At 48.9% G+C, this 23,887-nt stretch overlaps 4 protein-coding genes across 7 annotated transcripts; 3 read left to right on the forward strand and 1 right to left on the reverse strand.

The window, feature by feature from the left end:
• Positions 1-222: 222 nt before the first annotated feature.
• On the reverse strand, positions 223-16,675 carry LOC308124409 (uncharacterized protein). Of its 3 annotated transcripts, XM_080487367.1 has the most exons (11): positions 16,504-16,675; positions 15,713-15,792; positions 7,143-7,264; positions 2,747-2,840; positions 2,165-2,288; positions 1,857-2,014; positions 1,340-1,482; positions 1,086-1,263; positions 791-930; positions 548-710; positions 223-401 (listed from the first exon to the last, which is right to left on the reverse strand). In XM_080487367.1, exons 3-11 carry the CDS (start codon positions 7,208-7,210, stop codon positions 336-338), a joined length of 1,134 nt encoding a protein of 377 aa, XP_080343493.1. In that variant the 5' UTR covers positions 7,211-7,264; positions 15,713-15,792; positions 16,504-16,675; the 3' UTR covers positions 223-335. The 3 variants fall into 3 exon arrangements, with proteins under 3 accessions (XP_080343493.1, XP_080343495.1, XP_080343494.1); XM_080487369.1 differs by lacking the exons at positions 7,143-7,264; positions 15,713-15,792; positions 16,504-16,675 and adding an exon at positions 3,817-3,920; XM_080487368.1 differs by lacking the exons at positions 7,143-7,264; positions 15,713-15,792; positions 16,504-16,675 and adding an exon at positions 3,111-3,158.
• On the forward strand, positions 3,526-10,381 carry wipf2b (WAS/WASL interacting protein family, member 2b). Its single transcript, XM_080487359.1, has 8 exons — positions 3,526-3,655; positions 3,946-4,042; positions 5,750-5,882; positions 7,792-7,917; positions 7,989-8,642; positions 8,722-8,952; positions 9,126-9,227; positions 9,324-10,381. Exons 2-8 carry the CDS (start codon positions 3,980-3,982, stop codon positions 9,362-9,364), a joined length of 1,350 nt encoding a protein of 449 aa, XP_080343485.1. The 5' UTR covers positions 3,526-3,655; positions 3,946-3,979; the 3' UTR covers positions 9,365-10,381.
• utp18 (UTP18 small subunit processome component) lies at positions 10,924-14,582 on the forward strand. Its single transcript, XM_080487351.1, has 13 exons — positions 10,924-11,283; positions 11,601-11,740; positions 11,824-11,919; positions 11,994-12,067; positions 12,149-12,237; positions 12,330-12,455; positions 12,544-12,718; positions 12,796-12,896; positions 12,989-13,079; positions 13,332-13,455; positions 13,551-13,725; positions 13,813-13,955; positions 14,143-14,582. The coding sequence occupies exons 1-13, from the start codon at positions 11,056-11,058 to the stop codon at positions 14,165-14,167; spliced, it is 1,587 nt and encodes a 528-aa protein (XP_080343477.1). The 5' UTR covers positions 10,924-11,055; the 3' UTR covers positions 14,168-14,582.
• On the forward strand, positions 15,757-23,887 carry btr30 (bloodthirsty-related gene family, member 30). 2 transcript variants are annotated; one of them, XM_080487342.1, is made up of 14 exons: positions 15,757-15,816; positions 17,044-17,166; positions 18,670-19,113; positions 20,026-20,130; positions 20,207-20,302; positions 20,391-20,624; positions 20,712-20,919; positions 21,423-21,512; positions 21,593-21,619; positions 21,834-21,860; positions 21,962-22,137; positions 22,232-22,387; positions 23,154-23,394; positions 23,747-23,887. In XM_080487342.1, exons 2-13 carry the CDS (start codon positions 17,053-17,055, stop codon positions 23,358-23,360), a joined length of 1,884 nt encoding a protein of 627 aa, XP_080343468.1. In that variant the 5' UTR covers positions 15,757-15,816; positions 17,044-17,052; the 3' UTR covers positions 23,361-23,394; positions 23,747-23,887. The 2 variants fall into 2 exon arrangements, with proteins under 2 accessions (XP_080343468.1, XP_080343469.1); XM_080487343.1 differs by having other exon boundaries at positions 15,798-16,343.

The raw sequence follows: 23,887 nt of genomic DNA on the forward strand, positions 1-23,887 counted from the left end.
CTGAGCTGGAGTATTTTCATTCTGTGAAGCAGAAGGTGAAACTTTACTTATATAAAGTTAAATGTAGTGTTGGTTAATGGAACAGGGGAGGAAGCAGTTCGGTGGTCCGTCTGCTGGATGCTCGTAGCTTCGGTCGATGTAAGGATGTCATGCTGTGAGAGAACGAAGGTAGAAAGTGTTTGTACAGAAAACAAGCACAACTTTTTTTTTTTTTTTTTTTTTAAATGAGAAGCCTTTATTATCACAATCAATGTAAAACTTTTTATTTGACATGATATGACGTACTGTAAAAACAACACACAACTTTTTAACATTTTATTCACGTGTTGGTCGTGTCAGATGAGAGACGTGCTGCAGAGAAACACCAGCCACTCGGTCAGACTGGGTTCTGAGTTTGGAGGCTGAAACAGAAACGAGTTGTAGAATCAAGATTGTTAATCATATCCACTCATGGTGTGTGTGTGTGTGTGTGTGTGTGTGTGTGTGTGTGTGTGTGTGTGTGTGTGTGTGTGTGTGTGTGTGTGTTCTAGTGATCTACTTTCTTTACCTTCCGCCCGCTCATGTCCACAGGTCGCCCGTCACATTGAACCGACACTAGCCGCGGCCGCCCCCCGCTCGGGTACCCTTCCCCTACCTCCAGGTGACACACCAGCGACGCCGTCTTCAGGTAGACGAGCTGCCGCTGCGCCGGACGCCAGTCGATGGGGAAGCTGCGTAGAGGGGAATAAAAAGGGGCGGGGTCATCAATGATGCCAGCCAATCAAGAGTCCTGGCTTCTCTGAGGACTCACCTGGATCTCAGTGCCTGGATCTCGGTCAGGAGCTCTGCCTCGCCCATGTAGAACTGCATCACCTCCAGCAGGGCGGCGCTCAGCTCCGACCACCGCCCACAGACCCGGTCCTGAACCAGCACACAGGTGCCCTCATCTGCCTGAACACACACACCTGGTTAACTACATCTCACACACACACACACACACACACACACACACACACACACACACACACACACACACACACACACACACACACACACACACACACACACACACACACACACACACACACACACACACACACACACACCTGCAGTGTGAAGCGGTCGTCGTGGCTCAAGGTGACGGACAGCTTCAGCGGCTGCAGCTGACCGGACGACGGGTGGGAGGAGGGGCGTGGCCTGAGCTCCAGGGTGACTTGTGATTGGCTCACGCTGAGCAGGTTGACCTGCATGTGGTCCTGTACGGCGGACACAGACCCCTGCAGTCTGACAGGTGACCAGGAAGTACAGTTATCCACCAATCACGTGGGAGCGGAAAGCGTCAGGTGACCTCGGCACTCACCGGTCTCTGAGCCGCTGCTGGTCTGTCAGCTGAGCGAGCGCCGCCACTGACTCCGCCTCCAACTGCTTCAGCTGCTGCTCACAGGACCGCAGTGCATTATGGGTGTTCTGCAAAAACTCTTGGAGCTGCTGGTGCTGCTGTACCTGAAGGACACACACACACACACACTCAGCTGTAGTACTGCGCTTGCCGATATCCAGTGAAAACACACCGACTCAGCTTGACGTGGTGTAAAGGTTCATTTCATCCCCAGACTACTAAATAACCATCTTTCCTTAAGTTAACCTAGGACTGCTTCTGATTGGACAACATCTGGGCATCTGATTGGTCGAGGTTACGGAGTGGAATTCTTTTCTTCGGTGTCTCTCGGCTGCCAACAGTTGAGCTCATTACTGACTCTTTGAACTGTTTGGAGACAAACTTGTGGTCATGTGTTCGCTTTGTTTCTGTTTTCTAGGAGGAAAAGAAGAAAACCTAGTGATTGATAAACCGTCTGCATCACGCTCCAATCACACACCTTGGTGCTGAGCTGTTGAGCCATTTGTGTGAGTGTCTGTCGTCTGTTGTGTATCTGTTGGATTCGATCCTGAAGAGATCCGAGCAGCGTCTCGGTTTCCTCCACCGCCGCCCTGCTTTCCGCTTTCAGTGCCTTCCACCTGCCTCGAGCTCCGCCTTCTGAGTGACACACACACATGGTTTGATCATCTGTGTGTGTGTGTGTGTGTGTGTGTGTGTGTGTGTGTGTGTGTGTGTGTGTGTGTGTGTGTGTGTGTGTGTGTGTGTGTGTGTGTGTGTGTGTGTGTGTGTGTGTGTGTGTGTGTATACCAGGATGTGGAGGCGACGGCTGTGTGGTCAGTTGTTGGGACGACTCCAGGCCCTCCAGTAGTGACATCATCGAGTCCAAAACAAAGAGCTGACGCCACAAAACCTTCTGCACACGACGGCTGTCCTGCGTTCACAAACGCACTCTTGATTGTAGTGACTAATTAATTATTTTCATTTTTTTTTTTAAAGGTAGCAGTCAATTTAATAGCATAGATCAAATGTAACTAGTTACTTTGTAAAGTTAATGTCGTCATAACTGTATTATTGGAGTGTTGCTGTGACACATTAATGGAGCTTAACCGTGGGACATACTGATGATCATTAAGTACAGCTGGCGTTTCGTCAGTTAGTGGAGGAAGATGCTCTATAATCTGGATGTTGATGGAGGAAGATGCTTTACAATCTGGGTGGTAGTGGAGGAAGATGCTCCATAATGTGGATGTTGATGGAGGGAAGTGCTCCCAAATTCTGGGTGATAGTGGGAGGAAGATACTCTAAAATCTGGGTGATAGTGGGCAGAATATGCTTTACAATCTGTATGTTGGTGGAGGAAGATGCTCTATTTGTGTGTGTCACACTCACTGTGAGGTACAGTGCCATCTGAGCCGCCTCTGTCCAGTCCGACTCCCGGTCTGAATCCGAGTCCAGCATAACCGGCTCGCATCGCTGTAGGACCCTGAACACACACAGACATGCAAAACTTTATCTTGTTAATTTCGTCCCACGAGTCTTGTTGTTTATGTCGTTATGTCACTTCATGATTAGCAACATTAGCTTCAATTTAGCTCTCCGTCATCGCGCTGAATTAAGGTGTTCCTAATCATATCCGTCAATGTCGTCGCGAGAGAAACTCCGCGGCGAAGCTTCAAAAGCACTCCAAGTCTTCATGAAATCCGCACTTAAAACGATAAGAGCTTTAATGTTTGGAAAAATGGAACCAACTTACGCTTGAACCGCCGCCATGTCTGTTTTCAAATCTAACAAAAACTAGTCTGATTGGACGAGTTACGATGACGTCACACTAAAAAGCCCAATCAACATTTGTAAACTTTTTCACAAAAAACGTTATTTATTAATAACGTTATTCATATTAACAGTGGACAAACAATCTTTCAAGGTTTGTATTTCACGTCAACAGCTAAAAATCCGATTTGAAACATAATTAGATTTAATGAAAAGTCAAATCAAATATGAGACAAAACATAAAACTGAACACATCATGGAAGCGGACGCTGACTTCACTTTTAAATTGACGAATGATTCTGACGTTTATCTAAAAATATTAATTAAAATAAAGACTATCTGCAGCATCACGAGCCGGTCGTCACGTGCTCGTGGGTCACGTGATCTTCGCCTGCACTGACGCAGCCCGCAGCACTGAGGCTAACGGCGAGCGGCGGAGCAAACCGAACCGACCCCCCCCCCCGGACCCAGGCTGGACCACGAACCCCGGGTGGAGGCCACCAGCATGAGCTAAACCGCCGCTCTCAGGTGAGATGTTCGAGCTCATCTGAGAGCTTTTCTTTAATGCTATACAATGCTAACGCACCGCTAGCAGTCTCAGCTAAAGCAATCTAAAACAATCACACTGCAGTGTGTTTGTGTTTGTGTGCGTGCGTGAGGCATATGTATTGATAATATTAGCTACAAACCAAAGCATATGGGCTAACGTAGCATCTCGCAGGCCTTTAGGAGCTAACAGAGCTAACGGTTCAGTAAACAACAGTGTGTGTGCGCGCGCGCGCGCGGAATCCCTGACTGTGTTTATATGTGTGTCTCAGGTGATCAGGTGCGTGTTGTAGCAGCAGCAGCAGGATGCCCATCCCTCCTCCTCCTCCTCCCCCGGGAGGACCTCCTCCTCCGCCCGCCCTCAGCCAGGTGAGGAGCCTCTGCTGCCGGTCTGTGTGTTCAGGATGACCGCCTCACCTCCAAACACCCAGCTACAACCGTTAGAGTTCACCTGGGGCCTCATCTATAAAACATTGCATAGGACACCGACTAAAGATGTACATGCCCCCCCCAAAAAGTAAAACCATGTGCACGCACATCTGCACGCACTTTCCTTTTATAGATCCCAGTCCACCTGGAAGGTTGCCCAGTTCGTCCCGCCCTCAACACGCCCACTTTCTACCATAAATGGTAAATGCAAAGTGCCTCGTGAATATTTTTGCATCTCAATCAGCCTGCCTATCGCAAGCATTTTGCTCTAAATCCTGGCAGAAAAGACGAAGAAAAGGAATTTTACTGAGAGTAAAATAGTCATGGAGGAGGTGGAGGTTTAGGAGAATGATATTATTTGGTGTCCCGGCAGTGGAATCACTAATAAAAGAAAATACAAGTGATCGACAGGACGTAGTCACCGCTGTAAATAGTGTGAGAGTCAGAGAGATCAGTGACTGCTATTAGAAGAAGAGTCTGGTCTGAAGGTGGGGGCCAGAGGAGAGTGACATCATTGGGGGGGGGGGGAGTACCAGAGCACATCACTGGACCCCAAATCAGCCCCCATGGTTGTGACGGCCAGCGTGTGTGTCTGAGTGTCGGAGAGGGAAGGAGACATTATGGTGGAGACCGATAAAGTGCAACTTTATCTGTTTATTAAATGTATAAATTAGATATTTCAACCGGGACTTGTAAAAAGGCTCAGTGGACCTTGTCTTGTGTCCTTGTGGAGACACTGGGTGACGAGGCGGTGCCAGCGAATCCACACTGCAGCTTTACACACGGCTGTCACCGCGCTGTTTATATGCTTACTCAGCAGTTAGACTGATACTTACACACCTTGTCACAATTGATAATCAATCAGTTCTGTATCGTTTCAACATGAGAGTTTGACAGATGAACATCGAGCTGCTGATTCAGTAGTAATGTTCCACTAAAGAAACATCTATACCACCGCAGCTCGGCTGTTTCTGATCACGTGGATCAATAAGTCTGATGTGTGATGACATTAAATGTTCGAGATGAATCTGGCTTCAACTCACCACTCCACCATCAGCGCCGCCAGTTTCCCCCGTCTGCATAATGTGCGTCTCGAGGTCCAAAGTTAGTGTACCGGTACTCACGTTCTCCCGCAATGTAAATTTTTTTAGATCACAAACCTTACGAAGGAAGTGGCGTACGCATCTTTCAGGACCTGTTTTGTGCTTCGGCAGCCTTTATAAATGAGGCCCCGGGTGTCCACTACCTCAGCAACAATCAATAATAGCTTTAAGACGCAACTTCCATGCTGCTTCTTATTTGTTTTTTATTTTTCTTATATAAGCTTTTTTTTTTTTTTTTCCTTTTTGGCACTAGTTTGTTTCCGTACATAGTTTGTACCTATCTTGTGTTGTTTTACTGCTGGAATTCTCTGTGGACAGCAGAATAAGAACTCTATTGCACGAAGAAACATGTTTTTCTGTCGAAAAATTATTTTGACAATAAACTTTGTAACTGAGGCTTTGTTGCCGCTACCGTGGGGTTATAATGTTATAAATATATATATATATTTTTTTTTTTAAGTCTCTGATCAGAACATCCCATGTACAGAATGAAAGGTAACAAGGATGACTTGGAGATTGAGAGTGGTGTCCTGCACCTCCTCAGGTGAACACCGGTCCTCCGAAACTGAGCCCAGGCGAGGCCGGAGGCCGCGGCGCTCTGCTGTCGGACATCTGCAAGGGCGCCAAGCTGAAGAGGGTGGCGGTGGTGAACGACCGCAGCGCACCGCTGCTCGACAGTAAGAGTCAAACACCAAAGAGCCAGACACCCCCCACAGACCACCCATACATTCGATTATACCAATACCTACACCAGCAGCCGAGCCAGCCCAGACAGCAGGGGGCGCCGTCTGAGGAGCAGAGGAAGTCGGCAGCAGATTCGAGCGCCGCCGCCATGTCGCTGCTGGACAGTAAGACGCCTTCTTCTCTGACACTACAGGCTGCCAGCAGGAGGCTCGGGGGCGTTTAAGCGGCCGCACACTGGGGGCTCAGACCCCCGGTGGACACAACAAGACACTGCAGCTGCTGGCAGATTAAAGCGTCTGCTACCAGCCAGCTGACCTCTGACCTGCAGAGTGATGACCGCAGGCGTCTGCCCAGTGGTGGCATCACACGCAGCGGTTTTTTAGATTTTATGGCCCAAATCTAAAAGTTAGATGTCAGAATTTTGCATCGATTTTGCCGAGAGAAATGCGAGAATCCACAAAGTCAAAATGTTTGCATCAGATTAAACTTAAACTAGTTTAATTTAGTTTGGAGTCGCTTCATTCAGAGTTCTATAGAAGGAAAACACAGAGTCCTGCTGACTGACACACACACACACACACACACACACACACACACACACACACACACACACACACACACACACACACACACACACACACGCGTTCTTAATGTTTCATACATGATTCAGTTACATCTCTCACACACACACAGAGAGAAGCCGCTGTGTTCCATGTTTCTCTGTCCTCTTGTCTCCGTGGATTCCTGCTTTAACGTCTCTCCTCTCTCTCCTTCTGCTGCTCTCCCCGGACTCTCGCGTTCAAGCCTGAGTTTCTGGTGACGGAGTGGCTGCTTTAAACTGCCTCTGCAGCTTCCTGCTGAGCTGCTGCTGCTGATAGCGGAGACGTCTGCTGAACACACTCCCCCCCCTGCAGAGTTTCACTCATCTGGCCACTGCGTTTGATGGGTGAAACTCTGCTCATGTGCACAGGAAGGGGGGGTTATACCTCTGATCTGTACGAAGCTTCGGGTCTCTAAGGCCTCGTTTACACGACAACGTTTTCAAACTGATCCAGTGACTGTCGACTATAAAACTCCCAAGTCCCAGGAGAATATGGAGTCATGACTCTGGAGGAAAACATTCTTCTTATTGTCCCTCTACTGGGCATGTGCAGAACAACTACTGACCACGGCTCTGAGCACCGTATTCGTGTAAAACTAACGTCCAAAATTCAACAAAGGTTTTACAGGGGGGGGGGGGGGGGGGGTTCTACCTGAAATCGTTGCCGTGGAAACGGGGCCGGAGACTTGCAGCAGGTTTCAGGCTGGAGTTCGGCTTCATGTCGGGAGGATCCGAGCTCAGACACACGAACACCCGAGGTTCATCTGGAAACAGCTTTCATCCAAATGACAACGTAATCAGAAACAAAGAAAAACAGTGAGAACAATTTCATTCGAGATTAGAGAAAAAAACCCAGAACGAAACATCGTCGGAACTCATCCAGGAAACGTGTGTCTAATTGCTTATTTTCACTAAAATCCGAACATTGAGAGTAAAACTGAGCTGCTGTCAGAAGCTGTTGGCTGCAGTTTGACTCCAGTCAGTGTCTCTGAGCTCCACCTGACAGGTAACGGCTCAACCTGCACACCTGAGACTGCTGATTGGTTCATTAGAGACCGTGATGTCATCACACTTCACTAGCGTGGCAATGACATCACCAGATAAGTGCAGGAGCTTTCACCCAATCTTACCTGTCTGACATCATCACCTTACCTCACCTCACCTGTCTGACATCATCACCTCACCTGTCTGACATCATCACCCGGCCCCGTGACTCACTCCATCCTCACTGTGGACAGTAGTGACATCACTTCCGTAGGAGGCGGAGCCTCACTCACCTGTCCCATGGTTGTGGTTCTCAGAGCCCAAAGGAGGCGGAGCATCTTCGCCAGGAGCCAATGGTAGCGGAGCGTCAAGTCCTTCAGGCTCGGCTCCACCAATCGGAGGCCTATTTGCCAGCGGCGTTCCCAAACTGAGGCCGGTCGGAGGTGAGAGGTCGACTTGTAATGAGTCGTGGAATTGGACTGGATTTTTCTCTTTACTGTTTTGTTTGTCGTAGACGGATCGTCAGGACGTCCTCCCTCCACTCGGGCGGCGGCACCCCGCCCCCCCAGCCATCGCCCCGACGACGCAGATAGCCCCTCCCCTCAGGCTTCTTCGCCCATGGAAGCCTGTCACTCGCAGCGCCCCTCCCTCCCGAACCTGTCCTCCTCCCCCTGCCCATCCCCCTCCTCCCCTTCTTCTGCAGCCTCCTCCCCCTCAACCGGCATGAAGCACTCCTCTTCTGCTCCGCCGCCGCCCCCTATGTGTCGCCGTGGTAACGCCCCTTCCCCTCCCTCCTCATCTTATGCAAGAGAGAAGCCCCTCCCTCCAACACCCAACAACACCCCACCCCTCCCCTCTAAACCTCCCCCGTCTCCTGGCAACAACAGACGTCCACCCACCTCCGGGGGGAACCCCGCCCCTTCCTCCTCGTCTTCCCTGGCCCCGCCCCCTCCGCCGTACCGCATCACTATCAGTCCAACAGGAGTCGGCGAATCGGCGCCCGACCTGCCGCAGCGCCACAACTCTCTTGGCAGCAAGAGAGCCGCCCCCTCCCCGGGAGGCCACACCCCCACCAGAGGCCCCGCTCCGCCTCCCCCAGCATCCCCCAACCTCGCCCAGGGTAACAGGGCGCTGCCCACTGTCAGAGACGCGCCCGGCCGAGGAGCAGGTGAGCTCTCAACACGCCATAAACATCCCCCGGGTGCATTCTGGGTCGTTTTTTTCAAATCTCACGGTTGTGTCCTCAGCTCCTCCGGTCCCTGCTCAACCGTCTCCGGCGTCTTCCAGAGCAGGTGGAAGGGAAGCCCCGCCCCCTCCTCCCTACAGGGCACATGGTAGCCCCTCCTCGTCTTCTGACCCCCCCACCAGGGGGAAACCTCCTCCCCCACCCTCTCGCACTCCCGCTGCTCCTCCCCCGCCCCCTCCTCCTCTGCGTAACGGACACTCCTCCTCCTCCTCCATCCCTCGCTCCTTCGTTGGTGAGTCTGTCCTCCAGCTGGGCATGTCTGTTCTCCATCTCACCTCCCTTTATTCTCCATCTCTCCTCCGTCTCTCCTCCCTCTATTCTCTATCTCTCCTCATGTGTTCATGTCCTCCTGCAGATCGTCTCCTCTCAGTCCCACTCAGCCTGTCTTTTTTATCTCTTTTTCAGATGATTTTGAGTCCAAGTATTCGTTTCATCCTCTGGACGACTTTCCTCCACCAGATGAGTACAGACACTTTGCCAAGATCTACCCCAGCAGGGCCAACAGAGGTACACATACGCACACACGCACGCACACACACACACACACACACACAGGATTTCTGACAACACATTCTCACCATTTGTTTGTTTGTTTTGTTTCAGTGCTGAGAGGAGCTCCTCCACTGCCTCCTGTAGGGAGGTGAAAGCAGGAGTACCAACACAGAGATGCACTACACACACACACACACACACACACACACTCCACTAACCCTCACAAGCACATACACACACACACACTGCATTAACACACGCGCTGTCTTATCCACATCAGTCCATGGCGAGACGCTCGCAACTTCATCATCCTCGCCTTCGTCCTCACAGCCGATTGGCTGAGCAGAGTGTGAGAGGCTGCCGAGGATTTAAAGGAGCAGAACGTTTTCCCGACGCCTCAGATGAAGACAAACCCGAAGACTTGATGTTTGTTTGTGTTGCACGTTGTGTTGGGCTCCTCCGCCCTGATTCATCTCTGCACACACAACAGGGCCTGAGACGAACTCTGGGTGGAGACCTCATGGTCCACGAACTGAGCGTACGGGGGGGGGGGGGGGGGGCATTTTGTTGGGAGAGCTCAATGGAGGAGGACACTGTAAATACTCACCTTCATCCTCATCATCATCCGTCCTGGAGATGTGAGAGCTGACCACACGTTGGTCTGGAAGTGCCAACATGGACTAAAGTAAACCAGAACAGCTCACCTGAGGTCATCTACCTGCAGTGGATGGAACCATGATGGTGTCCTGTAGGGGGAGATAGATGGGATATACCATCACAGACTCTTAATAACTCCTCCTCTCACTCGCGTTTGTGTGACGGAGCAGTTTTCTGTGTCATGTTTGATTTCTGACAGTTTTCATGCATTTCAACTGACTGCTGATGCATGCAAACCCGCCCCCCCCACCCCAACCCCGCCCCCGCCCCGTTCTGCCTTAAGAACTTTACTGTACATGTGAAGATTTAAAATGTGATCAAAAGCTTCTGAATCAGTGGTGTCCAATCCGGGGGACCTCCTGTTCTGCTACATGTTGACATGTGTACCCGCTCTGCAGAGGATCCTGAAACACGCAGGACAGAAGACCACCAGGGCGGCGCTGGAGACCACCGCTCTAATCTCTCTCTCTCAGTAACGCTGCATCTGCACTCTGAAATAAAGTCCATTACTGAAGTCTCTCTGTGACTGAAGCTGATTGATGAGAATGACATAAAAAACAAAACACAAATCATGATTACACCCTGCAGATATAACTCCATCAGGCACTCAGTAGAGCTCAGACCCTTGCCAACGCCGCATTTGTTTGCAGAACCGATTTAATAAGGCCCGTCAAAACACTGAGCAAATTATACAAATCTCAAGTCAAACTCGCCTAAACGTTTAGAAATACATGCATTATGCAACAGGGATAGGAGAAATTTTTGGGATATTTCACAGTATTTTGCTCCAGAAGTCATTAAAATTGGCTTTATATTGGGATTGTAGTCATATATATATATATATTAGTTTTCTGATTTAGCAAAAATATTGACATTTTCCTCACGTATGCTCTACGCCACAATAAGGAAACATTTTCAACTTCAAGGTAAAAGGTAATTTTGGCACTATTTTATCGGTTCGGCCGACTTGAGATGGATCTGGATTGTGTTCTGGTCCCTGAATTAGATTCAGCACCGTGCAGTTCCGTCCTTGGCCTCCAGAGGGCAGACGCATGTGTTTCCGGGTTACAAGTCACCATAGCGGAAGTGCATCATCTCAGGAGGAAAACACATTCACGTGTCCACAAACTTCACTGGAAAAAACACGTGAAAAAGTTACAAATCGGAGTATTTGTGCACTTCCAGCATGGAGGATCTGAGTGTCATCAAGCTGCCGGCCTCCAAGGAGACCAAAGCGGCGGCCATGAAGCGGAACCGACCGGCGGATCCCCGGGACCCGCAGCAGGAGGAGCAGCGGCGGCGGAGCAACGTGAAGCGGCTGGCGGCGCTGCGGGAGAAGGACGGCTCGGTGAAGCTCCTGGAGGACCTGCTGTTCGGGGCGGAGGAGGAGCTGCTGGGGAGGCTCAAGGAGGAGGTGAGGAACCAGCAGAGAACCAAAGATCTCCCAGAGGTCCAAACCAAGACGAGTTCACGAGCAGAAAATGAGAGTTCACGTCTTTGATTTAGTTGATCGGCATCATCTGAGATAAATAGACTTCTGGATAGCAATGGAAGTTAATGGAGTGTTTCCTGATAATATTCCTTACAGGAAGCTTGTATAATGTGAAAGGTATAGTTCCTAACACAGAACCCTGTGGAACTCTATGTGGAACTTCAATCTGAGCTGAAGAGTCATTAACTTAACTGAATTAAATTGATCAGCGTCATATTAACGATGTTCGTCCCGAGCAGGACAGTGAGCAGCAGACAGCCTCTCTGCTGCTGGAGGACAAAGATGACGAGGAGGAGAAGGAGGACGAAGAGGAGGATGAGGAAGAACGGGCGTCCAGCAAGCCGGTCTGGGTGGACGAGGACGACGAGCTGGATGAAGAGTGCGCGTCGCCTCTCACCTTCGACCCTCAGGTTGTGCTGGTGTCCTGTCGGTAACCGCGTGGCGACGTGTTTTGTGTTTCAGCGTGGACATGACACACCGTTACCGTAGAAACCTGATCAAAGGAGACGCCGAAGCCGTCATGTCCAAACAAAAGCTGCAGCAGAGGATGAGGGAGCAGTAAGTCTGCGCGCCTGGAACGCGTCTGTCCACATAACGCCTGATCGTCTGACGGTCGACAATGTGTGCTTCAGGTTCCAGAAGTCGATGGGCGGAGCTCCGTCGTGGGCAGAGGGCGGAGCCCGGAAGAAGAAGAAGATGACGGAGGGTAGAGGACGAGTCGATGTGGACTGCTCAGATTTGTCTTGCTGGTTTCTGTACTAACTATATGTCTCTGAAACTACTGAAGACGAGGAAGAGGAGGAGGAAGACGACCTGCTGAGGAGGACGGGGGACTTTGTGGCGTCTTCAGAGAGTCTGCCGAGCGGCATCATCAGGGTGAGGGAGTCCAAACCAGGAGGAGGACGTCCAGCTCCGGGTCCTGTTTACCTCCTTCCTCTTCCTCACTGCTCTGTCTCTCTGTGTCCCAGATGAAGAAGTGTCTCCATGCCAACAGCGCCCGTCCATCAGAGGACAGACTGTCCACCGTCCAGTTCCACCCGTCGGCTCAGGTCGTCATGACGGCCGGACTCGACCAGTCCATCTCCCTCTTTCAGGTACAGTCGACCAATCAGAGCTCCTCTGTCCCGGAGCCCCGCAGGATGACGGCGTCGACGTTTCACCTCCTTCCTTCTCCTCCTGCAGGTCGACGGCAAAACCAACCCCAAGATCCAGAGTGTCCACCTGGACCGCTTCCCCGTGCACAAGGCTCAGTTCAGCGTCGACGGAGAGGCGGTGATCGCCACCGGGCTGAGGAGCAGGATGTTCTACCTGTACGACATGATGGAGGGCCGAGTGCTGCCCGTCAACGCCGTCAGAGGTCAGGGGTCAGAGGTCAAAGGTCAGCGTCTTCACCTTGATGCAGACTGTCCTAGTAAACTTTGGGTTTGTCTGCAGGTCTGAACGAGGCCAGAGTGAAGGAGTTCTCAGTGTGTCCTGAAGGAGGCGCCCTGCTGCTCACCGGGACCAACGGATACCTGCACCTCCTCACACTGAAGGTTTCTCCTCCTCCTCATCCTCCTCCTCCTCCTCTTCCTCCTCCTGTGCGTCTGGACTTTCAGCTGTCTCTCCTTCCTCCTGTTTCTCTCAGACGAAGGAGGTCGTCAGCAGCGTGAAAATTAACGGGAACGTCAGCGGCGTCGCTTTCTCCCACGACGGCAGCAAAGTGTTTGCTAACTCGGGTGAGTCGCCGGCTCAGCCAGTGAGAAGGAGAAGCGTCCCAGTGGACGTTTAATGGGTGGACACTAACGTGTGTGTGTGTGTGTGTGTGTGTGTGTGTGTGTGTGTGTGTGTGTGTGTGTGTGTGTGTGTGTGTGTGTGTGTGTGTGTGTGTGTGTGTGTGTGTGTGTGTGTGTGTGTGTGTGTGTGTGTGTGTGTGTGTGTGTGTGTGTGTGTGTGTGTGTGTGTGTGTGTGTGTGTGTGTGTGTGTTCAGAGGAGGGCGAGGTGTACGTGTGGGACCTGCGGAGCAGACGCTGCGTGAACCGGTTCACAGACGATGGCTGTGTCAGAGCGACGTCCATCGCCGCGTCTCCAAACGGACACTTCCTGGCCTGCGGGTAAGCCCCGCCCCCTGCTGTCTGTCTCAACCCTCTGATTGGCTCTCAGCTGTGTTTGTGGTTACCTCAGATGTGTGTGTCTGTGTGTGTCTCAGATCCCAGTCGGGCGTGGTCAACATCTACTCCCAGGAATCGTGTCTGAACTCGTCCAGTCCCAAACCCCTGAAGTCCGTGATGAACCTGCTGACCGCCGCCACCTCCCTCGCCTTCAACCCCACCTCCGAGATCCTCGCCATTGCGTCCCGAGCCGAGGACGAGGCCGTGCGGCTGGTGAGATTGTCATGACGACCCCCTAACATGATGTTGAGGAGGAAGAGGAGGATGATGATGATGATGAAGACTGTTGTCTGTCCTCAGCTGCATGTCTCCAGTCTCACCGTCTTCTCCAACTTCCCCGTCGCAAAGCGAAAGTTCATCTATCGAGCCGGCTGCCTCGACTTCTCGCCACACAGCGGCTTCTTCTCATTGGCTAACAACAAAGGACACGCCCCCCTCCTCAGGTACACACACACACACACACACACACACACACACACACACACACACACACACACACACACACACACACACACACACACACACAGTGTGGCCTCCATGTGCAGTTTGACTCACACGTTTCAGAGAAACATGAACCGACTCCGAGACTAAATTATAGGAAATCCTCATGAGCTCTTTGTGTGTCTGCAGGTTGCTGCATTACAACGACTTCTGAGGAGCTGAAACGTGAAGCGGAGCAGCAAGTCTCAACATTTTTATCATCTTTCATCGTGTGTTTGTGAGCGAGCGAGTGTGTGTGTGTGTGTGTTGGAAAAAAAACCATTGGATGAAATGGAAAATAAACAGAAAAATCTGTGAATCTTTTTGGATTGTGACTCCTCACACACACACACACACACACACACACACACACACACACACACACACACACTGGAGCCAGAAGATCACATTTGTTCTATGTCAACGACACAACCTGAAGAGTCTTGAGCCTCCCTGACGGGGCCCTTTCTGCTGCTGTTGGAAAAGCTTGTGTCCATCAGAGGACGTGTTTTTATTAAAAAAGAAAAGCAGTTTTCTTCTTATTGTCATTTCAATAAATGTCCTCCAAATTAAACGCAGTTCAAACTCTTAAAGCATGTAGTAAAAACTTTATATTCAAATGATTCTGAAGCACTCAAATGTAAAATAGAAGCGATGAATACTTTATATAGTGAGGCGGGATTGACCTTTTCTTAAAATGACTAGTTTGATGCTCATATGACACAAAGTGTGTTTGTATCGTAACACTAGTGGATCAGTGACATCAGCTACTGTCGTACTATTTTATTCACTGATTGACCGTCATCTTCATTTTTAAAACTTTCATCATGAAGCATCCACCACACACGTCTGAGTATCATTTTGAAAACATGATCACATCAATAGAAGAGGGACACTTTTGGGCCACTCGGCCTCCTTCACAATATAACATTGTGTTATAAACCCTGTGTGACCGGCAGGTGGCGCCACCACAGTGAGTGGAGGATCAACTTTTTACACCCTGAATCAGTTTGTCTTTTTTTTTTTTTTTTTTTTTTTTTAAACACTGGAATCACCATGGCAACCAGAGTCAGCACCTGATTGGCTGCTTGGACAGCCTCTTCCTCGTGTGGTGTCCTTGAGGAAGTCTCTGATTGGCTGAGGACAGCAGACTGAGACTTCCTGGTTCGGTTTCTGTGTTCGGTCTGTCTCTGGGCCTCCGAGGAGCTTCGACTGGTTTCTACCTGAGTTTCTACCTGAGTTCACCTCAGGCTGTTTATTTTAATATATTATTCAAGAACCTGAAAATAAACTGTGTGACGCACACACACACGCACACGCACACGCACGCACGCACACACACAGACACAGACACAGAAGAATGTCCTCCGTCCTGTCTGTCCATCTCTTTCAGGTTGAAGCACGACAAACATGCGTCCCTCCCATAACTGCTCACACTGACCGTGTGTGTGTGTGTGTGTGTGTGTGTGTGCGTGTCCGTGTGCATGTGTGTGTGTTTCCTTTTATTCCCCGAATCGTCATTGATCCATAATTTATTTAAATATGAAATAAATCCATTGTGTCTAATTAAAAAAGGACAAAACTGTCAGAGTTTTGAGAGCTGAATTAACAAACTGCAGAGGAGCTTAAAAACCCATGAAAAAAAAAGAGGTGGAGAAGAATAGAGAAAATGATCCCTAAACAAAGTGAGGAAACAAAGTCTTCCTCTTTTGAAACTCACCTGGCAGCTCCGGGCAGGTGTCGGCCCCGCCCCCAAGTGACGTCACAGACTAACCCGAGTTTCTGGATTTGTGTCAGCAGCTGGTGGAGAGAGACGGGCTGAAGGTAAGAAAGAGCATGTTCCCAGCGATCTGCTGCTTTTTTTTTTGAAAAAAAACTTTGTATGAGGCGGAGAGAGAAAACTTTCCAGAAACAGGAACTTTTGGGAGAAAGTTTGGCAAAGTTTGGTGTGTTTGTGAGGGGAAAAAAATACAACAACGTTTCCAGCAGAGCGTCAAAGTGCAGCTGCTTTCACTTGAGCAGGTTCTGCGGCTGTCTTCCTGAGCTGAGGTTTTTTCAGTTGGACTGAAGAGTTCAGACGTGAGAGAGTGTTACGCAGCCATTTGCAGAAGAATGAGAGAAAAACTGAAATGGCAGAACCTCCAGCACGTGATGTGAAAGGTCACACATCTGCAGGGGGCTTTGACAAATAAAAAAACAACAACACTTTTACACAAAACTACCACAGTGAGAACGAATCATGAGAGACGACGTGAATACAACAAATAAAGAAACAACAGAGACATGAAGTGATGGGGAAACGACGACAAAACGCAGGAGCCTGAAGTCCGGCATGGAGGAGGCACCATCAGGCTGAGTGGCTGCAAACATCTGGGATCACTTACATTTAGATAAAGTTTACTCTTTTATTTAAATGTCACACAGCAGTGACAATGAATGCCTGAATGAGATCTAACGTGGGGGAAAATGACAAATACAGGGAAATAAGAACAACAACTAACAGACACAAACCTGAAGTCCAGCAGGGAGGAGGCACCATCAGGCAGCGGCCAAAATCACAAGAAAATCTCTTTATGACTTTTAATTTAAAAAGTACCCTATAATTAAAAAAAAATCTTGTTTCATCAATTTGACAGCGATTAATTAAATCACAATGTGACAACAAAATTACTTTTAAATGACTAAAGACTTCTGCGTGTGTGTGTTTGTTTGTGTGTGTGGCTCCACCCTCCACCTGAACACAACCGCCGTGACTCACCTGCACTGGGTTTTTTTTTAGATTTAAAAGCAGCTCGGAGCATGACTCAGCCTATTTTTGCAGCATTGGCACATTGTGAAGTAACGCGTTGCAGTAACTGTATTACTTTTGTTGATTACAGGCAAGTAGTAGATTGCAGTTATGTAAAAAGTTGGCATTGGCAATCTCAGATTATAGAGCATCTCCCTCCACTGACTGATGTAACTTCAGCGGAACCTCATGAGATTCATTCATCAGACTGAACTGGTTCTCAGAAGACCCGTGACCTCTGACCTCTGACCTCTGGTGTGCAGGCTGCGGCGATGGCAGAGGCAGCAGCTCCAGATTTGTTTTCCGAGCAGGAACTGACTTGTTCCATTTGTTTGGACCTGTTCAATGACCCTGTTTCAACCCCCTGTGGGCACAACTTCTGCCAGGTAACGTCCCCACCCGCTACACCACCCGTACCTCACCTGTACTCCACCTGTGCTCTACAGCTAAACTACCACACCTGTACTCTACCTCTAAACTACTCCACCTGTACTCTACCTCTAAAGTATTCCACCTGTACTCTACCCTCTAAACTACTACATCTGTACTCTACCCTCTAAACTACTCCACCTGTACTCTACCTCTAAAGTATTCCACCTGTACTCTACCCTCTAAACTACTACATCTGTACTCTACCCTCTAAACTACTCAACCTGTACTCTACCTCTAAACTACTACACCTGTACTCTACCCTCTAAAGTACTACATCTGTACTCTACCCTCTAAACTACTCAACCTGTACTCTACCTCTAAACTACTACACCTGTACTCTACCTCTAAACTAATACACCTGTACTCTACCCTCTAAAGTACTACACCTGTACTCTACCCTCTAAACTACTACACCTGTACTCTACCCTCTAAACTAATACACCTGTACGCTACCCTCTAAAGTACTACACCTGTACTCTACCCTCTAAACTACTACACCTGTACTCTACCTCAAAGCTACCACACTTGTACTCTACATCGAAACTCTACCACACCTGTCCTCTGCCCTCAAAACTACTACACCTGTACTCTACATCTAAGCTCGACTCCACCTGTACTCTACTTCTAAACTACTACAACTGTGCTGTACCTCTAAACGCGACTGCATCTGCACTGTACTTCACCCCTGCTTTTTCTTTATCTCACCTGTACTCTACCCTCTTAACTCTACTCCACCTGTACCTCTATTCTGAGTTTCTGTTGTGTTTTTAGTTGCATTAGGTGTCACCGTCTCAGGTGTTCCAGGTGTTTTCATTAGTCTCAGGTGTTCCAGATGTTTTCATTAGTCTCAGGTGTTCCAGGTGTCTTCATTAGTCTCAGGTGTTCCAGGTGTCTTCATTAGTCTCAGGTGTTCCAGATGTTTTCATTAGTCTCAGGTGTTCCAGATGTTTTCATTAGTCTCAGGTGTTCCAGGTGTCTTCATTAGTCTCAGGTGTTCCAGGTGTTTTCATTAGTCTCAGGTGTTCCAGATGTTTTCATTAGTCTCAGGTGTTCCAGGTGTTTTCATTAGTCTCAGGTGTTCCAGGTGTTTTCATTCGTCTCAGGTGTTCCAGATGTTTTCATTAGTCTCAGGTGTTCCAGATGTTTTCATTAGTCTCAGGTGTTCCAGGTGTTTTCATTAGTCTCAGGTGTTCCAGATGTTTTCATTAGTCTCAGGTGTTCCAGGTGTTTTCATTAGTCTCAGGTGTTCCAGATGTTTTCATTAGTCTCAGGTGTTTTCATTAGTCTCAGGGTTCCAGGTGTTTTCATTAGTCTCAGGTGTTTTCATTAGTCTCAGGTGTTCCAGATGTTTTCATTAGTCTCAGGTGTTTTCATTAGTTTTAGGTGTTCCAGATGTTTTCATTAGTCTCAGGTGTTCCAGGTGTTCCAGGTGAGTTCACTCCTCTCTATCTGTGCAGGCCTGTATCGGCGGTTACTGGGCGTCCAGCTCGGTCTGCACCTGTCCTCTGTGTAAGCGTCAGTTTGACGAGCGTCCTCTGCTCAGCATCAACAAAGTCTTCGCGCTCATCGCGGACAAGTACAAGGTCACCCGCTATGGCGCCGCGGGCGGGACGCCGTCACTCGGGAATGGGTTGCCGGGCACCACCACAACATCGGTACCCGCCACAAACACCAACCCCTTCCAGTCACCCTCGGCGGCAGGCGAGGAGGTGGTGTGGTGTGATGTGTGCACGGGCGTGAAGCAGCCCGCCGTCAGCGCCTGTCTCACCTGCACCGCATCCTATTGCAATGAGCATGTGAAGCCACATCACGACGCCATCTTCTATGCCAAACACCCACTGATGGACCCCAAAGAGGCCCTCAGGGGCCGCACGTGCTCCTTACACCACCGCCTGCTGGAGGTCAGTGGAACCACACCCCCATGATGACGATGTTATGGCTGTTATTATCAAAGAGTGAATAGTTTACAGATCTCTGTGTTTTACAATGGATTTCAGATGTATGTAGTTTGCTGTTGCCCATAGTCGAAGAACATAGTTGAGTTGACAGAATCTCGTCATTTAGCAGTTGTCTGTGGTTGAAATTATCTGCAGTTCACAGATGCCCATTGTTGACAGATGCTCGTAATTTACAGTTGTCTGTAGTTGACAGCTGGCCATTGTTGAAAAATGCCCATAGTTTACAGTTGTCTGTAGATTGCCATAATTGACAGATAGCTGTAGTTGACAGATCCAGTAGTTGACAGATGCTCATAGTTAACAAATTTCAGTAGTTGACCGACGCCCATAGTTGACAGATGCTTCTAATTTACACTTGTCTGTAGTTGGCAAACTGCCACAGTTGGCAGATGCCCGTAGTGGACAGACCGGGGAGTTGACAGGCACCTGTAACTGACAGATGCCCGTAGTTGACAAGCAGCCGTTGTTGACAGATGCTTGTAGTTGACAGACATCCGTAGTTGACAGGTGCTTGTAGATTACACTTGTCTGTAGTTGAAAGATTGCCGTAGTTGACAGATGGCCGTAGTTGACACACCTTGTAGTTGACTAGCACCTGTTGTTGACAGATGCTTGTAATTTACGTTTGTCTGTAGTTGACAAACTCTCATAGTTGACAGATGTCAGAGGTTGACCAACGCCCGTAGCTGGCAGACGTCCGTAGTTGACAGTTGTCTGGAGTTTACAAACAACTGTAAACAACTGTAGTTCATAGACGTCTGTCTCTTTTGTCATGGTTATAACATGATGGTTGTCAGGTGGAAACGTTGTTCTGCTCTTCAAAAACAGATTCTTCATGATGCGTTTACTGTACAGGTTTATTGTCGGACATGTCAGCGCTGCATCTGCGCCATCTGTGTCCTGGAGGAACACCGAACACACAAAACTGTCTCCGTCCAAACTGAGCGACTTGGCAAACAGGTAGAGAGGCTGCAGGAGGCAAAGCTTTGGTGGTGATCTGCCATTTGTTCTCACCTGGTCTCACCTGTGTGCACAGAAACAAGTGGCGAGGACCGAGCAGGAAATGCTGAACCGGATGAAAGAGAAAGAGATCCGACTGGACGAGCTGAAGAGGAAACTGGACAGTGTGCAGGTCAGACATCAAACCCATTCTAAACTTCTCCTGGTTAAAGTGACAAAAACACTGACCAGGCGGAGGCCGTGGGCGGGGCTTATCTCAGAATTACGCAGACCGGGAGCGCGGCGAGGTGGAGCACCTTCTGGACGAGGTCTCCGGCTCTTTGGACAGGATCCGCTCCCAGGTGGTCGGCGGGATCCAGAGCCAGCTGGACACAGTGATGTCGAAAGGGACCGGGCTCGTGAACAGTTTGGAGGCGGAGCTTAACCAGCTGACGGACAGGAGGAATGACCTGGAGGTCCAGGCCACCAGCCAGGACCACATCGCCTTCCTGCAGGTGAGACGCAGTGACCCCGGGTCGACCGCGAGGTCACAGATGCTCCCGGGGTCTTCTGGTTAGCTCAGGAAGCTCCTCCTCCCTCAGAGTTTCGAGGAGGCGGTGGCTCCTCTGGCAGAGGACCGGCAGGACGACGTGGACGAGGACGACAAGGACCTCTCGCTTCACTTCTACCTGCTGGATGTAAAGAGCAGTTTGTCTGACGTCAAAGAGAAGATGGACGACATCCGTATGAGTGAAGGCCGAACACGAGGCTCCCGAGACTCCCGAGACTCCAGAGACTCCCGAGACTCCTGTGAGTTCCTGTGAGCGCCGAGCCAGATGTTCACAGATGTTCTGTTGTTCACTTCAGACATTCAGCTGATGTGTGTTTCAGTGTGTATGTGTGGGGTTTTTTCCCATTGTAAATGTGTGTGTGTTTCCCTGTACAGATATGTGTGTTTAACTGTGGAGATGTGTGTGTTTCAGTGTCTTGATGTGTGTTTCAGTGTCCTGATGTGTGTGTTTCAGTGTCTTGATGTGTGTGTTTCTGTGTACAGGTGTGTGTTTCAGACTTTTGATATGTGTGTTTCAGTGTCCTGATATGTGTGTTTCAGTGTCCTGATGTGTGTGTTTCAGTGTCTTGATGTGTGTGTTTCTGTGTGCAGGTGCGTGTTTCAGTGTCAAGGTGTGTGTGTGTTTCAGTGTCCTGATGTGTGTTTCACTGTGGAGGTGTGTGTGTGTGTGTGTTTCAGTGTGCAGGTGTGTGTTTCAGTGTCGAGGTGTGTGCGTGTTTCAGTGTCCTGATGTGTGTTTCAGTGTCGTCAGGCGACCTGATGGCTGCCGAGAGCCTGGCCAGCCTGAGAGGAAGCACCATGAGTTTGAAGAAGAGTCAATGGTCTCTGAGAGGTTTGTGTCACGCCGCGGAGCTGAAACTGCAGAACCTCAACTTAAAAACCCCAGACTCACTTTCCTTCTTCCTCCTGCAGATCTGAAGAAGGGCAAAACTGTGTCAGGTACGTAGTCCTCACTCAGTGTGTGTGTGTGTGTGTGTGTGTGTGTGTGTGTGTGTGTGTGTGTGTGTGTGTGTGTGTGTGTGTGTGTGTGTGTGTGTGTGTGTGTGTGTGTGTGTGTGTGTGTGTGTGTGTGTGTGTGTGTGTGTGTGTGTGTGTGTGTGTGTGTGTGTGTGTGTGTTTTCTCAGCACCGACTTCCTGTCCGTTGTGTTTCAGGACATAAGAAGGCTCGACTCTACATGGGTGAGTTCTTCTTCTTGTCGCCGTTTCCGTTTTGCGAGTTGATATTAAAAAAAAGTTGGCGGAGTTGCGGGTCAGTCTGATGCCGGGTTCTCCTCCTGCAGAGGATGTGACCCTCAACCCGGTGACGGCGTACCCGTTCCTCATCCTGTCGGAGGACAGGAAGCAGGTGAAACGGGGGGAGAAGCTGCAGTTCTACAGGAACAGCCAGCAGAGGTTCGACGTCTGGTCCTGCGTCATCGCCAAGGAGAGCTTCCACTCCGGGCGCCACTACTGGGAGGTCAGAGACCCGGCTTGGTTTTTTTTTTTTCAGAATGTCGTCCCCCAAAAAACAAGGCGGTTTCACGCCGGGCCTCCTCTGTGTCTGCCTGCAGGTGTTCGTGGGAGAGAATAAAGACTGGAAAGTGGGCGTGGTCAGCGAGTCCGCTCAGAGGAAAGGCCTCTTCGACATGAGTCCCTCCAACGGATACTTCAGCCTCTGGTGGAGCGGCAGCCAACTGCGAGCGCTGACCACGCCACCGCTGACCAAGGTCCGGCTTCAATTCTAGTCCTCCATGGCAACATCACCGATATCTCAGCTCGGGTCTCAGTCTTGTGTTGTTTCCGCTCCACTCAAGGAAATATGTTCGACTCTTGTGCCCACAGACGTTATGTTTGACAACCCTGCTCTTTTCTCTCTATCTTTTTATTTACTCCACATTTCAGGTTTGGTTTGTTTACACTTTCTGATTCTGATTTGAATCAGACTCTTCTCTTTAATTCCAGAATTTTTTCTTTCTGTCTGAAATTAATTTTTTTTTTAATATTTCAACTTGGATTTGGTCAAAATGTAAGATTTCTAACAACTTTCAAAAAAAAAAAAGAAAAAAAAAAAGGGCCATCTGGACAATATTATAGTTTTTTAGAATTTATTTCTGACACTTCAATTTTTTTTTGATATGCAACTTTTTTTTTTTTTTTACATTTTTACAAAATCTTGATTTATTTATTTTTCTTTTTTTTTTTTTTTACTTACTTTCTTTAGTTTGCATTGTGGCTGTAAACGTTAAAAAACGATAGTCATTTGAACTTTTCAAGATACTATACTTATCACACTATTAAGCACACCAGAATATAAGCCACACCCACCAAATTTAAAAATGAAAAAATACACAAAAGAAAGTCGGAGTTACGTGATGCACATGAACGCATCATCAAAAGTAGCGGCTTATAGTCAGAAAATTACGGTAATTTGGACATTTGAACCCCCTGCTGTTTCTGATGTCTCTTTGTCCCCCCCCCCCCCCCCCCCCGCAGGTGAAGACCCCCCACCCGAAACTGCGTCAGGTGGGGGTCTTCCTGGACCTGGAGGAGGGTCAGGTCTCCTTCTACAACGTGAAGTCGGGCTCGGAGCTCTACAGCTTCACCGGCTCGGAGTTCACAGAGAGGATGTTCCCCATGCTGGGCACCGGAGACAAGGAGGTGCCCCTGGTCCTCATGACCACCCAGCACCAGCTGGCCTGAGTGACCGGGACCAGGACCTGGACCAGGATCAAGGGTCAGAATTCAGTAAAAGTGTCAATTTACAAGAAATCCTCGACTCCAACATCCTGTTTTTCTTCACTGAACAAAACATTTAACTTCATTAACTTGGAATTTTCGACCAATTTATGTGAAGTCATTCACATTTATAAAATTCTGACTTCAAAGTCACAAAACTATTCAATTTCTTCTTCAGAAAAAACAATTTAAATCATTAGAAACATAAACTCAAAACATTTAACTGATACTGAGTCCTACTCTTTTATTTAAAAGCATTCAAATTAATTTAAGCATGTTCTAAACAAAAGTGAATTTTATTTCAATTGTTTGTATATGTTACTCAAATTTTCCCTTCATCTCACACACAGCGTCCTCTGGTGGCCGTCAGATGAACTTCAGCTTCACTATCAACAACTTTAACGGAAAAGTCCGACACAAAGTCTTTGGAAATCTAACATTTTGGTGAATTTATTGTAAAAATCATCACTGTTTGTTTTTATCCTTAACAG

This window comes from Lipophrys pholis (genome assembly GCF_963383615.2).
Source record: "Lipophrys pholis genome assembly, chromosome: 19".
Classification (NCBI taxonomy): Eukaryota; Metazoa; Chordata; class Actinopteri; order Blenniiformes; family Blenniidae; genus Lipophrys; species Lipophrys pholis.

Excerpts from the sequence above, each read along its gene's own strand:
- btr30 (XM_080487342.1), top strand. The coding sequence starts at position 17,053 with ATGGCAGAGGCAGCAGCTCCAGATTTGTTTTCCGAGCAGGAACTGACT. Across the intron at positions 19,114-20,025 it reads TACACCACCGCCTGCTGGAG|GTTTATTGTCGGACATGTCA; the intron begins GTCAGTGGAACC and ends TTTACTGTACAG. Across the intron at positions 22,388-23,153 it reads CCACGCCACCGCTGACCAAG|GTGAAGACCCCCCACCCGAA; the intron begins GTCCGGCTTCAA and ends CCCCCCCCGCAG.
- utp18 (XM_080487351.1), top strand. The coding sequence starts at position 11,056 with ATGGAGGATCTGAGTGTCATCAAGCTGCCGGCCTCCAAGGAGACCAAA. Across the intron at positions 12,068-12,148 it reads GAAGAAGAAGATGACGGAGG|ACGAGGAAGAGGAGGAGGAA; the intron begins GTAGAGGACGAG and ends AAACTACTGAAG. Across the intron at positions 12,719-12,795 it reads GCCCGTCAACGCCGTCAGAG|GTCTGAACGAGGCCAGAGTG; the intron begins GTCAGGGGTCAG and ends GTTTGTCTGCAG.
- LOC308124409 (XM_080487367.1), bottom strand. The coding sequence starts at position 7,210 with ATGAAGCCGAACTCCAGCCTGAAACCTGCTGCAAGTCTCCGGCCCCGT. Across the intron at positions 711-790 it reads ATCCAGGCACTGAGATCCAG|CTTCCCCATCGACTGGCGTC; the intron begins GTGAGTCCTCAG and ends CCCTCTACGCAG. Across the intron at positions 402-547 it reads TGGACATGAGCGGGCGGAAG|CCTCCAAACTCAGAACCCAG; the intron begins GTAAAGAAAGTA and ends TTTCTGTTTCAG.
- wipf2b (XM_080487359.1), top strand. The coding sequence starts at position 3,980 with ATGCCCATCCCTCCTCCTCCTCCTCCCCCGGGAGGACCTCCTCCTCCG. Across the intron at positions 4,043-5,749 it reads CTCCGCCCGCCCTCAGCCAG|GTGAACACCGGTCCTCCGAA; the intron begins GTGAGGAGCCTC and ends GCACCTCCTCAG. Across the intron at positions 9,228-9,323 it reads CCCCAGCAGGGCCAACAGAG|TGCTGAGAGGAGCTCCTCCA; the intron begins GTACACATACGC and ends GTTTTGTTTCAG.